The sequence below is a fragment of the Coregonus clupeaformis genome, chromosome 26 (assembly GCF_020615455.1).
Source record: "Coregonus clupeaformis isolate EN_2021a chromosome 26, ASM2061545v1, whole genome shotgun sequence".
Classification (NCBI taxonomy): domain Eukaryota; kingdom Metazoa; phylum Chordata; class Actinopteri; order Salmoniformes; family Salmonidae; genus Coregonus; species Coregonus clupeaformis.
This window is the reverse complement of record NC_059217.1, coordinates 14,850,797-14,866,478: the sequence shown is the minus strand read 5'-3', so window position 1 is coordinate 14,866,478 and position 15,682 is coordinate 14,850,797. Positions and strand designations below refer to the sequence as shown.

At 41.8% G+C, this 15,682-nt stretch overlaps 1 protein-coding gene across 2 annotated transcripts in view; it reads left to right on the top strand.

Annotated features, from left to right (window-relative positions):
• The window catches only part of LOC121540413 (DENN domain-containing protein 1B), a 174,256-nt gene that overhangs the window by 80,619 nt on the left and 77,955 nt on the right, over nt 1–15,682 (top strand). For both annotated transcript variants that reach the window (XM_041849264.2, XM_041849263.2), the window contains exon 6: nt 8,320–8,389. In XM_041849264.2, the coding sequence (XP_041705198.1) occupies nt 8,320–8,389 (70 nt within the window). The remainder of the gene's footprint in view (nt 1–8,319; nt 8,390–15,682) is intronic.

Genomic DNA, 15,682 nt, shown 5'->3' with positions numbered 1-15,682 from the left:
ATTTTGTCGACCATAACTAACCAATGCGTAGTGTAACTACCGCTCGCCATGTCTGATTCATATAAGGAACTAACCCTAATACGCACATCTCTTACAAAATGGCTGTTTGTTGGACAAAGGACCATCTCAAACTCATGTAAAGCCCAGCTCATTGGCTATCTAGCTAGCTATGTTTCGAAACGATAGGTGGTCATTGAACCAAGATACAGTCAATCAAGTGAACACCGCCCGCCTCATTGGTGCGTAATCATGTCAGTTCTTGGTGGGCTCAAATAGCTTTTGTGTAGCCTATACGTCATGCAGAATGATGAATAAACGTTAGGTTTCCTTCTTGAGTTTCTGAGGATCGCAGAAAAACTGAACTTGACTGGGTGAAACAAAGTGTAGCGTTTATATTATGTTTTGTAGCAAGGTGAACGAGTCAGAACTCAGGCAAAACGCTGTATACAACATAGATCGTGTTAGGATATAAAAATTGATTTCATCAAACAAAACAACTCTACATTTTATCTCTGGGACCCTCAGGATGACAAATCAGAGCAAGATTACTGAATGTATGTACATTATTTACCTTCAGAGGTAAATGTATCAAACCAGTTGCCATGACAAAAGTGTTTTTTTGTTGTGCACGATCCTCAAACAATAGCATGGTATTATTTTGCTGTAATAGCTACTATAAAGTGGACACTGCAGTTAGATTAACAATAATTTAAGCTTTCTGCCCATAAAATACATGTATATGTCCGTGAAAATTAGCTTTTGTTTACAACGTCATTGTAGTCACATTATCCATATTGAGCAACAGCTGTCCCAATTTCGGGACACCAAACCAGTAGAGGTTAAAGTGCAGTCGCAAAAACCATCAAGCGCTATGATGAAACTGGCTCTCATGAGGACTGCCACAGGAATGGAAGACCCAGAGTTACCTCTGCTGCAGAGGATAAGTTCATTAGAGTTACCAGCCTCAGAAATTGCAGCCCAAATAAATGCTTCACAGAGTTCAAGTAACAGACACATCTCAATATCAACTGTTCAGAGGAGACTGTGTGAATCAGGCCTTCATGGTCGAATTGCTGCAAAGAAACCACTACTAAAGGACACCAATAATAAGAAGAGACTTGCTTGGGCCAAGAAACACGAGCAATGGACATTAGACCGGTGGAAATTTGTCCTTTGGTCTGGAGTCTAAATTGGAGATTTTTGGTTCCAACCGCGGTGTGGGTGAACGGATGATCTCCGCATGTGTATTTCCCAACGTAAAGCATGGAGGAGGAGGTGTTATGGTGTGGGGTGCTTTGCTGGTGACACTGTCTGTGATTTATTTAGAATTCAAGGTACACTTAACCAGCATGGCTACCACAGCATTCTGCAGCGATACGCCATCCCATCTGGTTTGGGTTTAGTGGGACTACCATTTGTTTTTCAACAGGACAATGACCCAACACACCTCCAGTCTGTGTAAGAGCTATTTTACCAAGAAGGAGAGTGATGGAATGCCGCATCAGATGACCTGGCCTCCACAATCCCCTGACCTCAACTCAATTGAGATGGTTTAGGATGAGTTGGACGGCAGAGTGAAGGAGAAGCAGCCAACAAGTGCTCAGCATATGTGGGAACTCCTTCAAGACTGTTGGAAAAGCATTCCAGGTGAAGCTGGTTGAGAGAATGCCAAGAGTGTGCAAAGCTGTCATGAAGGCAAACGGTGGCTATTTGAAGAATCTGAAATATAAAATATATTTTGATTTGTTTAACACTTTTTTGGTTACTACATGATTCCATATGTGTTATTTCATAGTTTTGATGTCTTCAGTATTATTCTACAATGTAGAAAATAGTAAAAATAAAGAAAAACCCTTGAATGAGTAGGTGTGTCCAAACTTTTGACTGGTACTGTATATATACACTACCGGTCAAAAGTTTTAGAAGACCTACTCATTCAAGGGTTTTTCTTGAATGTTCCCCGGATATTAAACAAAGGTAATTAAAACAGATTGCGTCCCTGTGATTGTTGAAGTGCTCGGAGTATAGAATGGTCACCTATGCTTACACAAGGAAGTGGCTTAATGAGTAGGACAGTTTTATATGGCCAGACCTTTGTAGTGCTGCGGCTAAAGCCCAGGCTGAAAGGGCCACGCTACCTTAAGGCCAAAACCTCTTTAAAGAGGCAGAATGCTTCAATTTTACACTCTTTCTTCCTTCCTTCCCCTCCACATCCACCCTCTTCCTCTCTTCTCCTTTGGTCATTCTCTCATATTTAGGGAGAAATCACCCTCGGACATGTGAGAGGGGTCTCAGATGAAAAAAGGCGGGTGAGACTTGGGTTCCCTTTTAGGGACGTCGGCGCTCCCGTTAGTGGTCACTTAGCGAGACGCCGGACGACATTCCCTTCCCTGTACTTAAGCTCTGACCCGGGAATGGAAAGGTGTAATCAAATCTTCCAGTGAGCTGGTTACAAGGTGCAAGTTGACTTTCGCTAAGGGCCGTGGGTGTGAAGGGAGATTTACGACCCATCCAGGGAATAGGCATAACAGTGCCGAGCTTAACACCCATCAGGTACTTTATGGCAGCAAACAGCGGAGACGCGGGTACGGCGTTAAAAAGGTGTAGTTTACTTGTCACATGAAAACCTAACCTACCCAAAGATATGTAGGTATTTATTTGGTTTGAGATATTGCAGTTGGTTTATTCTGGTAATATCCCTACATATCTTTCTCTGTTATAATTTTTTTCATGGGTAATTACATCATTTACATCCTTACAAAAACACCAGTTAATTGATTTGAGCTTTTAGAGAATATAAGTCTGAAGAATTAAGACATAACGAAGAGGATTTGACCACTTCCACGTCTAGCCTATATCTTCTGTTCTGCCCATCTCGGTGTAGATGGGAGAGTCTGAGGGGTTTTGCTGTGGTAAGGGATACATTGTCTGGCTTACCATCCACAGCGCCTCGCCCACTAATGTTTTTTCTCCAGGATGAGTCTGGATTTGCTTCCTACCCAACGACTTCTTGAATGCGAACACATTCAAACTGTTCTGATTGCTCCCAGAAAACGATGGGTTGGTCCAGAGCCGGCCTACACAAATCATGAATGACGTTATTTTGATGTCAGCACACAAAACGTATAGGATAGCAGGTTCAGACTGATGTATGGAGTGATTTGATAAAGCAACTAAATTTAAATTCAGGATTAGTCATCAGGAAATACAGTCGAAGGGGTTGTGTTAGGGGATACAGTCTGAGGGGTTGTGTTGTGGTAGGGGATTCAGTCGGAGGGGTTATTTTGTGGTAGGGGTTCATTGTTGGGGAATCTACTCTGAAAATATAGTTTACCAAGCTACCAATTACTTCACACTGGAAGAAGTTAAGCTACAATAAAGCTACCCTTAAACATATAGTTTACTTAACTACTTTTTAAAAGTAACTTTAGTTAACTTCATCCAAGCTACACTGAACAAAAAATATGAAAACAACATGTAAAGTGTTGGATTCATGTTTCATGAGCTGAAATAAAAGATCCCTGAAATTTTCCAGACTCACAAAAAGCTTATTTCTCTAAATGTTGTGGCACACATTTGTTTACATCGCAGTTAGTGAGCATTTCTCCTTTGTCAAGATAATCCATCCACCTGACAGGTGTGGCATATCAAGAAGCTGATTAAACAGCATGATCATTACACAGGTGCACCTTGTGCTGGGGACAATAAAAGGCCACTCTAAAATGTGCAGTTTTATAATAATAAATAATAATAATAAGCCATTTAGCAGACGCTTTTATCCAAAGCGACTTACAGTCATGCATGCATACATTTTTGTGTATGGGTGGTCCCGGGGATCGAACCCACTACCTTGGCGTTACAAGCGCCGTACTCTACCAGCTGAGCTACAGAGGACCACAGTTTTGTCACACAACACAATGCCACAGATGTCTCAAGTTTTGAGGGTGTGCACAGTTTGCATGCTGACTGCAGGAATGTCCACCAGAGCTGTTGCCAGAGAATTGAATGTTCATTTCTCTACCATAAGCCACCTTCAACGTTGGTTTAGAGAATTTGGCAGTACGTCCAAACCGCCTCACAACCACAGACCATGTGTATGGCGTTGTGTGGGTGAGCGGTTTGCTGATGTCAATGTTGTGAACAGAGTGCTCCATAGTGGCGGTGGGGTTATGGTATGGGTAGGCATAAGCTACGGACAACAAACACAATTGCATTTTATCGATGGCAATGTGAATGCACAGAGATCCTGAGGCCCATTGTCGTGCCATTCATCCGTCGCGATCACCTCATGTTTCAGCATGATAATGCACAGCCCCATGTCGCAAGGATCTGGACACTATTCCTGGAAGCTGAAAATGTCCCAGTTCTTCCATGGCCTGCATACTCACCAGACATTTCACCCATTGAGCAAGTTTGGAATGCTCTGGATCGACGTGTACGACAGCATGTTCCAGTTCCTGCCAATATCCAGCAACTTCGCACAGCCATTGAAGAGGAGTGAGTGGGACAACATTCCACAGGCCACAATCAACAACCTGATCAACTCTATGCAAAGGAGATGTGTCACGCTGCATGGAGCACATGGTGGTTACACCAGATACTGACTTTCTGATCCGCGCCCCTACCTTTGTTTTTAAGGTATCTGTGACCAACAGATGCATATCTGTATTCCCAGTCATGTGAAATCCATAGATTAGGGCCTAATGAATTTATTTAAATTGACTAATTTCCTTATATGAACTGTAACTCAGTAAAATCTTGTTGCATGTTGTGTTTATATTTTTGTTCAGTATATTTCATGTCTAAATCTGAAATTACAAGAACAGATCACTGTGGAGTCAGATGTTAACAGAATGTTTGAAGTGATAATTAGGCAGGTCTGATGCCGAAAATCGTTCTTTACCCATGTTTTATTTGAGACAAAACATAGTGTGTAATTAACTACTGACCAAGATTTGAATTTAGTTCAACTACCACCAAGCTACAACAAAATGTAATTAAATTACTAGTTGAACTAAGTGTTGTTCACTACTCCCCATCATTGTAGGGCAGGTCCTGGGGCCCCCCCTGGGTGCACGTTTTGGTTTTTGCTTATCACTACACAGCTGATTCAAATAATCAAAGCTTGATGATGAGTTGGTTATTTGAATCAGCTGTGTAGTGCTAGGGCAAAAACCAAACAGAGTTTGGGAAACCCTGCTGTAGGGGAATACAGTCTGAGGGGTTGTGGTATGGGATACAGTTGGAGGGGTTGTGAGTTGGTCATAGATTAAGTGGTTTACTCTGAGTATACAGTACTTTGAGTGATGTGTGTGTTTAAAACAGCTGGAGAGATAGCCGGGCCCCCACACACATTGATGGATTTCTCTCTATCTGAAGATTTAGGAAGCACAAACAGACCTAAGCCGCTAACTGAGGAGAGGAGCAGTGATTTCTTAAATCGCTTCATTTAAGGAAAAAGAAACATACTGTACCACAGGAAATACCTCAGAAATAATTATCAGTTTTGTTCAATTTAAATATAAAAACATGCACCAGTCGGCGAAGGTAAGGTATACTCCAGTATCCCTATCCGGCTATCTTGATAAGTTGTGGTTGGCTGCTCGCTAAACCAATCATTTATTTGTCTCTAAAAACAAAAGATTTACAGCGTGGTCATTAAAGGAGTGTGATGGTTGAGGAGGGTGTGAGGCCTGACAGGACAGAGAGAGAGGAGAGAGATAGAATCATCATATTTAAATCAACCCTCACATGGGATATGTGAAGGATTAGTGTCCAGGAGCCTGGCTTTTTAAACAAAGGACCTGATGAGACTGATAATGACTGGTCTTTGTTTCACTGACCTACTCAGAATTTTTCGAAAATGTTCATTTGGTTGTATGGATTCATTTGGTTGTATGGATATTTTTCCCTTTTAATGTTGAAAATAAACTTCAACACATCTACAGCGCGAGATGGGCAGTATTTCTGTTATATGTATTTAAATTACTTTGAAGTATTTTGTCATTTGGATTACACTGGGCTGAACTACAAAATACTTTTCTATACCATTTTTTATAGCGGTTCACCATTTTGTTGCCCTCTTTCACCCTGCATTGGTATCAGAAGTCTGTTGGCACTATATTGTGATAAGAGCATCTGCTAAATGAACTAAATATAAACGTGTATACAGAAATGGAGTATGCTGAGTATTATTCTAATGATCTCCGCCCCGAAACAAGGTTTTGTCTAGAAGGGATACAGCTTTTGTCAAAATTGACTTTTCGTACCAGGTTTAGGAGAACTTACGCAGCAGGTTAGGATAATTAACATAGCAGGTTAGGAGAATTAGGTTAAGCTGTATCCCATCTAGACATGACCTCGAAACAAGGCCAATAATAATAACCAGTGTGCTTTGCAGTTAATATTGTTCATTTAGCAGACACTCTTATCCAGAGTGACTTACAGTCAGTGCATTCAACTAAGGTAGATAAAGAACATATCAGTCATAGCAAGTAAAAAGTTTCTGTAACCTTTACTGAAAATGCTGTTGCTGTTCGGGCCAGCTACTTGCAAATGTATTTCTATATTTTTAAATACAACATCTATTTTAGTTAAATACATTTCAAGTGTTTTATCGTTTATTTTGATACATTGATCTTTAGGGTATTTAGTCATTGTATTTAGTCTTTTTTGCCCATCCCTGCCTAGAGCCCATAGAAATATCCACTGCCTATTTGTCTGAAAACATATTTATGTTTTTAATGTCCAGTCAGCATGTGAATTTTATAGTTCACACATGCATGTTACATTTTGGTTTGGAGAGTGTGACCTGATTACGGTGAGCTCTTCATGCGGACGTCAAAATATTGGCATATTAAGAAGCTGATTGTTTCAGGTTAATGGTCACTCAGGCCCTCTGATTGGTGTGCTTGGCTGCACTTGCCTATGAACCAGCGTGTCATTGGCCCCTTGCAGATTTAGTGATATGAACATTTGCATTAGGTTGACTTTATTGTTTTCTTGTTGTGCGTTAATTCCAGTCTGCTGAGCAGCCAGTGACCCATGCCCTGAGAACTTCCCAGTATCCCCCTGTCTCCCTCTACAGGACTTCCCTGGCTAATAAAAGTCCCTCTGCCAAGCCCTGCTCTCTCTCTCTCTCTCCACACACACACACACACACACACACACACACACACACACACACACATTTTAGTTAGTCTCATTGTGATTTTTTTTGTGTGGTGAATTTTTGTTAGCCATTTCAGTCAGGTAGCCATTTCAATTTAACAAGCGACTTTTGTTAATGCAGCATGCCCACACATTTTGTTTAATGTACGTTATATTTTGCCGATAATCATTCATTTCTTTGTTCTTATATTTCACCTTCATTCAGTTAATGAAAGTTAATAAAGCATATTTATTTTAGTGCAGAATGATAAACTGGACATAATCCACCATCATTATGCCAGAAATTTAAAAAAAATGAAGAACCAAAGCTAAATAAAAATGCAATACCTCACTTCGATACCTCACCACATTTTTATTATTTGATTGCATAACATTATAAATGCACTGAGCTCTCTCTTCTGAGCAACCTTCAAGCCAAAACAAAATGTTGGCCATATTCCACCTCTAAAGGAAGTCAATTAACTCCGCCAAGAATATGTCAACCGTATAAAGAAAGCCATGTTGCAGATGCATTTGGCTTCTGGTGGGTGTATTTTGTGATTTGCTATAACACAAACACTACAGTATAAATTATTTGTAGTTTGTTAATTTCATTTATTTAACATTAATTTGATAAAGAAGAACCAGAAGGAATGAGAGAAAAAATAGTGAAAAGGGGCAGTGGGTAGTGCTTTTCTCTCTCTGTGCATCTGAGTGTTGGCTTGGAAACCATGGCATCCCTCCTCGTCCTCCTCTACCACAGCTCTCGTTGGCCCAGTCATGTTGGGTTGAAGAAACTAAAGCCAGTCTCTACCTCCCGTGTTTACCTCCCCAACCCACCACCTTAACTAAAGCCTGCCCCTCTACCTCCCCAAACCACCACCTTTAAAACTAAAGTCTGCCTCTCTCCCTCCCCTGCAAATAGCCCAAAATACGAAGAATGTCGTAATTAAAATGGTATTCGACAGTATTTACAGTATATTGTAGGCCTATAGATATTTTAACCATAGTAGTAGGGCAATAAATGGCTGTAAAAAAAAAAAAAAAAACAGTTGAATTGAAATATTTGTGTTTTTATTTCTTGTTGTGAATTATGGCAAAATAGTAGAATATTAATTAGAATTATGGATTGATTGTAAACGTGTATGTTGTGTTCTTTCTCTCTTGCAGTTATCTCCCCTGGTTTGAGATCTACTACAAGCTCCTGAACACGCTAGCAGATTACCTAACCAAAAACCAGGTGAGACAGCCTTCACATCTCTGTACACGCTTTAGGACATTTAATAAGACTCCGGATGAACAAACCTGATATTGAGGTACAAGAAATCGAATACTCTCCAAAAATGTATTTTGTTCCGGTAATGTGGCAGAAGTCACCAACCAACAATAGACTTATTTTCATCAGCTTCTGTTGGGCATGATCTTGTTTTGCACACAGTAGCAGTTTACGGTTGTATGTACAGTAGCTGGTTGTAAGAGCCATGTTGTTGTAAGCTGTTAGCAGTGTTCTGTCTGTTTTGTACACTACCGTTCAAAAGTTTGGGGTCACTTAGAAATGTCCTTGTTTTCCATGAAAACGTATATTAAATGAATTTGAATAGGAAATATAGCAAAATGAATAGGAAATGTAGTCATTGACTAGGTTAGAAATAATGATTGTGTCCTTCAAACTTTGCTTTCGTCAAAGAATCCTCAGTTTGCAGCAATTACAGCCTTGCAGACCTTTGGCATTCTAGTTTCTAATTTGCTGAGGTAATCTGAAGAGATTTCACCCCATGCTTCCTGAAGCACCTCCCACAAGTTGGATTGGCTTGATGGGCACTGCTCCCACAACAGCTCAATAGGGTTGAGATCCGGTGACTGTGCTGGCCACTCCATTATAGACAGAATACCAGCTGACTGCTTCTTCCCGAAATAGTTATTGCATAGTTTGGAGCTGTGCTTTGGGTCATTGTCCTGTTGTAGGAGGAAATTGGCTCCAATCAAGCGCAGTCCACAGGGTATGGCATGGCGTTGCAAAATGGAGTGATAGCCTTCCTTCTTCAAGATCCCTTTTACCCTGTACAAATATCCCACTTTACCACCACCAAAGAACCCCCAGACCATCACATTGCCTCCACCATGCTTGACAGATGGCATCAAGCTCTCCCCCAGCATCTTTTCATTTGGTCTGCGTCTCACAAATGTTCTTCTTTGTGATTCGAACACCTCAAACTTTGATTCGTCTGTCCACAACACTTTTTTCCAATCTTCCTCTGTCCAGTGTCTGTGTTCTTTTGCCCATCTTAATCTTTTATTTTTATTGGCCAGTCTGAGATATGGCTTTTTCTTTGCAACTCTGCCTAGAAGGTCAGCATACCGGAGTTGCCTCTTCACTGTTGATGTTGAGACTGGTGTTTTGCGGGTACTATTTAATGAAGCTGCCAGTTGAGGCGCCTGTTTCTCAAACTAGACACTCTAATCTATTTGTCCTCTTGCTCAGTTGTGGATCGGGGCCTCCCACTCCTCTTTCTATTCTGGTTAGAGCCAGTTTGCACTGTTCTGTGAAGGGAGTAGTACACAGCGTTGTACGAGATCTTCCGTTTCTTGGCAATTTCTCGCATGGAATAGCCTTCATTTCTCAGAACAAGAATAGACTGACGAGTTTCAGAAGGAAGTTATTTGTATCTGGCTATTTTGAGCCTGTAATCGAACCCACAATTGCTGATGCTCCAGATACTCAACTAGTCTCAAGAAGGCCAGTTTTATTGGTTCTTTAATCCGCACAACAGTTTTCAGCTGTGCTAACATAATTGCAAAAGGGTTTTCTAATGATCAATTAGCCTTTTAAAATGATAAACTTGGATTAGCAAACACAACGTGCCATTGGAACACAAGACTGATGGTTGCTGATAATGGGCCTCTGTACGCCTATGTAGATATTCCATAAAAAATCTGCCGTTTCCAGCTACAATAGCCATTTACAACATTAACAATGTCTACAATGTATTTCTGATCAATTTGATGTTATTTTAATGGACAATAAAATTGCTTTTCTTTCGAAAACAAGGACATTTCTAAGTGACCCCAAACTTTTGAACGGTAGTGTAAATGGGGCTGAGCTGGGAGAGAGAGAGAGTCAGGTTTGGCTCTGAGTTTTTTGAGGCAGCGATGTTGACATTTCACAGACCAAATGCTGATCTAGAGCTAGAAGTCAGCTCCTAATGATTTACTGGAAAACAACAAACCGTTTAGTAATACACACATACTTTGCTAAACTATTTCAGTAACAAAGGGAAAGAAATTCAGGGAATGTATAAAATAAATGGCAAAAATGTGCAGCTAGCGTAGAGTGGAGTTGATGAGGCAGTGTTTAGATCAGAGTGAGAGAAACGGGGGAGAGGGAGACGGAGAGAGGGTGGGAAGAGAGGAAGGTAGTGGTTGGGAGCTGGGTCTAAGGAGTGCCATCAGTGTGCTGTCATGTAGCTTTGCTTCCTCCAAGCAACTATGCTGAGAGAGGGGTGAAGGGGACAGAGCCTCCCCAACACACACACACACGTGTGCCCATACGCCAGCACACACAGGCGCATGTTCAGGGGGAACAGGAAGCAGAACATGTCACACAACGCTTCAACCAATCAGAGCTCAGGCAGTCATTAGCCTGCTCTCTTGCTTTTAGCATCTTTAATGTATCTTTTATACATACATAATTATTGTATAATGCATATACATTTACATTACATTTTAGTCATTTAGCAGACGCTCTTATCCAGAGCGACATATATATATATATATATATATATATATATATATATATATATATATATTACTCTTTAATATATTTTATATATTCATATTTACAATAAAATAATCTCTTCTATATTGCTTCTAAAATGTCAATGTCTTTATATTTCACAGACACAGTACTGTATTTGATTTGAACTGAAGTACAGTACTGTAAATTAATTTAAGGATGGATTTCTTTGACAGATGTCATTTTCAGTAAAAACAAAAGGAGAGGACAAGTATAAAGGCTATTTTCTGTAAAAGAATAAGTCCTTTGTTTGTGTGAACATTTCTGTGTTCATCTTTATTTCTGCTCTGAAGCGGAGAGAGAGCGAGCGAGAGAGGCGAGGGAGGGATTCAGTAAGAGATAGATGAGGGACGTGTGTGTGTAAATGTTGGATGACTGCATGATTTGGTTTATATTTACCCTGCCGACGCAAGGCGGTGGAGGGATGTTGACAGACGAGGGGAGACCGTAGCGATGAGGGTTTAGAGCCAGGAGTAAATTAAGTGTTTCCTCAGGCTCAGCCCGGTTACTGACCATGCGTGTGAGCATTCAGCCTCTCGTGACAGGAGGCTGTTCAATCTCACACTCTCTCACTGTCTATCACACACACACTCACACACACACACACACCGTTTCACACACACAGTCACGCACAAGCACACACATTAATGTTAAAGTTCCACCGTCAAAAACTGGCAATCAGAAGAGACAGAAATTCTCTGAAGCCAAAATATTTTTCAGAAATAATAACCTTTGTCTTGGTCTTAGTAACCGGTCTGAGTGACTATGTAATTATGTCTTAGCAACCTCTATCCCAATGATACCCTACTCTGTAATATTATAACAGTAACTAGCCAAATTATTCAGTGAGTTCATCCAGTAAAAGATGTGTGATAATGGTGCCTGTTTAGTGGCCAGCCTGATCTCTCTCTGGAGCACAGACTTCTGGGTAATTACCCATCAGCTCCCAGCCCTTCTACAGTAGTCCCTAAATAAGCACTGAGTTAACGATCCTCTGCTGTGGCCGGACACAGCGCTCTCCCTCTGTTTCTTAACCTCCTCCTTGCCGCTCGTTAAACGCTGTGTGTCAGACGGATGTTTCTAACCCCTCGGAGGAACACACTCAGCTTCTAGGCCCCAGCGCCCTGCTCCCAGCTACTTGCCAGCCACACCGTCAGCGCCTTCTCAAATCACTCATGAGTTGACATACAATTTCAGATTACATTTTTGTGTGTTTGTGCATTTTTGTTTCGTTATAAGTAATATATACAGTACCAGTCAAAAGTTTGGACATACCTGTTCACCCATGACTGCATGGCCAGGCACGACTCCAACACCATCATTAAGTTTGCCGACGACACAACAGTGGTAGGCCTGATCACCGACAACGATGAGACAGCCTATAGGGAGGAGGTCAGAGATCTGGCCGTGTGGTGCCAGGACAACAACCTCTCCCTCAACGTGACCAAGACAAAGGAGATGATTGTGGACTACAGGAAAAAAAAGAGGACTGAGCACGCCCCATTCTCATCGACGGGGCTGTAGTGGAACAGGTTGAGAGCTTCAAGTTCCTTGGTGTCCACATCACCAACGAACTATCATGGTCCAAACACACCAAGACAGTCGTGAAGAGGGCACGACAAAGCCTATTCCCCCTCAGGAGACTAAAAAGATTTGGCATGGGTCCTCAGATCCTCAAAAAATTCTACAGCTGCACCATCGAGAGCATCCTGACTGGTTGCATCACCGCCTGGTATGGCAACTGCTTGGCCTCTGACCGCAAGGCACTACAGAGGGTAGTGCGTACGGCCCAGTACATCACTGGGGCAAAGCTCCCTGCCATCCAGGACCTCTATACCAGGCGGTGTCAGAGGAAGGCCCTCAAAATTGTCAGACTCCAGCCACCCTAGTCATAGACTGTTCTCTCTGCTACCTGACGGCAAGCGGTACCGGAGTGCCAAGTCTAGGTCCAAAAGACTTCTCAACAGCTTCTACCCCCAAGCCATAAGACTCCTGAACAGCTAATCATGGCTACCCGGACTATTTGCACTGCCCCCCCACCCCATCCTTTTTACGCTGCTGCTACTCTGTTAAGTATTTATGCATAGTCACTTTAACTCTACCCACATGTACATATTACCTCAACTACCTCAACTAGCCGGTGCCCCCGCACATTGACTATGCAACGGTACCCCCCTGTATATATAGCCTCCCTACTGTCACTTTATTTTACTGTATATATAGCCTCCCTACTGTCACTTTATTTTACTTCTGCTCTTTTTTCTCAACACTTTTTGTTGATGTTTTATTCTTACTTTTTTGTTTAAAATAAATGCACTGTTGGTTAAGGGCTGTAAGTAAGCATTTCACTGTAATGTCTGCACCTGTTGTATTCGGCGCATGTGACCAATAAAATTTGATTTGATTTGATTTGACCTACTCATTCAAGGGCTTTCTTTATTTTTTCTATTTTCTACATTGTAGAATAATAGTGAAGACATCAAAACTATGAAATAACACATATGGAATCATGTAGTAACCAAAAAAAGTGTTTTATATTTGTGATTCTTCAAAGTAGCCACCCTTTGCCTTGATGACAGCTTTGCACACTCTTGGCATTCTCTCAACCAGCTTCACCTTGAATGCTTTTCCAACAGTCTTGAAGGAGTTCCCACATATGCTGAGCAGTTGTTGGCTGCTTTTCCTTCACTCTGCAGTCCAACTCATCCCAATCCATCTCAATTGGGTTGAGGTCGGGTGATTGTGGAGGCCAGGTCATCTGATGCAGCACTCCATGACCCTCCTTCTTGGTCAAATAGCCCTTACACAGCCTGGAGGTGTGTTTGGTCATTGTCCTGTTGAAAAACAAATGATAGTCCCACTAAGCGCAAACCGATGGGATGGCGTATCGCTGCAGAATGCTGTGGTAGCCATGCTGGTTAAGTGTGCCTTGAATTCTAAATAAATCACTAGGAAGGCACCCCCACACCAAAACACCTCCTCCTCCATGTTTCACGGTGGGAACCAAACATGCGGAGATCATCCGTTCACCTGAATAAATCTCAAATTTGGACTCATCAGACCAAAGTACAGATTTCCATCGGTCTAATGTCCATTGCCCGTGTTTCTTGGCCGAAGCAAGTCTCTTCTTATTATTGGTGTCCTTTAGTAGGGGTTTCTTTGCAACAATTCGACCATGAAGGCCTGATTCACGCAGTCTCCTCTGAACAGTTGATGTTGAGATATGTCTGTTACTTGAACTCTGAGAAGCATTTCTTTTGGCTGTAGTTCAGGCTGGTAACTCTAATGAACTTATCCTCTGCAGCAGAGGTAACTCTAGGTCTCCTTTCCTGTGGTGGTCCTCATGAGAGCCAGTTTCATCATAGCGCTTGATGATTTTTGCCACTGCACTTGAAGAAACTTTCAAAGTTCCTGAAATGTTCCGTATTGACTGACCTTCATGTCTTAAAGTAATGATGGACTGTCATTTATCTTTGCTTATTTGAGCTGTTCTTGCCATAATATGGTCTTGGTCTTTTACCAAATAGGTCTATCTTCTGTATACCCCCCCTACCTTGTCACAACACAACTGATTGGCTCAAACACATTAAGAAGGAAATAAATTCCACCAATTAACTTCAAAGAAGGCATACCTGTTAATTGAAATGCATTCCAGGTGACTACCTCATGAAGCTGGTTGAGAGAATGCCAAGAGTGTGAAAAGCTGTCATCAAGGCAAAGGGTGGCTACTTTGAATAATCTCAAATATAAAATATATTTTGATTTGTTTAACACCTTTTTGGTTACTACATGATTCCATGTGTGTTATTTCATAGTTTTGATGTCTTCACTATTAGTCTACAATTTAGAAAATAGTAAAAATAAAGAAAACCCCTTAAATGAGTAGGTGTGTCCAATATTTTGACTGGTACTTATATATATATATATATATATATACTGCTCAAAAAAATAAAGGGAACACTTAAACAACACAATGTAACTCCAAGTCAATCACACTTCTGTGAAATCAAACTGTCCACTTAGGAAGCAACACTGATTGACAATAAATGTCACATGCTGTTGTGAAAATGGAATAGACAACAGGTGGAAATTATAGGCAATTAGCAAGACACCCCCAATAAAGAAGTGGTTCTGCAGGTGGTGACCACAGACCACTTCTCAGGTCCTATGCTTCCTGGCTGATGTTTTGGTCACTTTTGAATGCTGGCGGTGCTTTCACTCTAGTGGTAGCATGAGACGGAGTCTACAACCCACACAAGTGGCTCAGGTAGTGCAGCTCATCCAGGATGGCACATCAATGCGAGCTGTGGCAAGAAGGTTTGCTGTGTCTGTCAGCGTAGTGTCCAGAGCATGGAGGCGCTACCAGGAGACAGGCCAGTAGATCAGGAGACGTGGAGGAGGCCGTAGGAGGGCAACAACCCAGCAGCAGGACCGCTACCTCCGCCTTTGTGCAAGGAGGAGCAGGAGGAGCACTGCCAGAGCCCTGCAAAAATGACCTCCAGCAGGCCACAAATGTGCATGTGTCTGCTCAAACGGTCAGAAACAGACTCCATGAGGTTGGTATGAGGGCCCGACGTCCACAGGTGGGGGTTGTGCTTACAGCCCAACACCGTGCAGGACGTTTGGCATTTGCCAAAGAACACCAAGATTGGCAAATTCGCCACTGGCGCCCTGTGCTCTTCACAGATGAAAGCAGGTTCACACTGAGCACATGTGACAGACGTGACAGAGTCTGGAGAC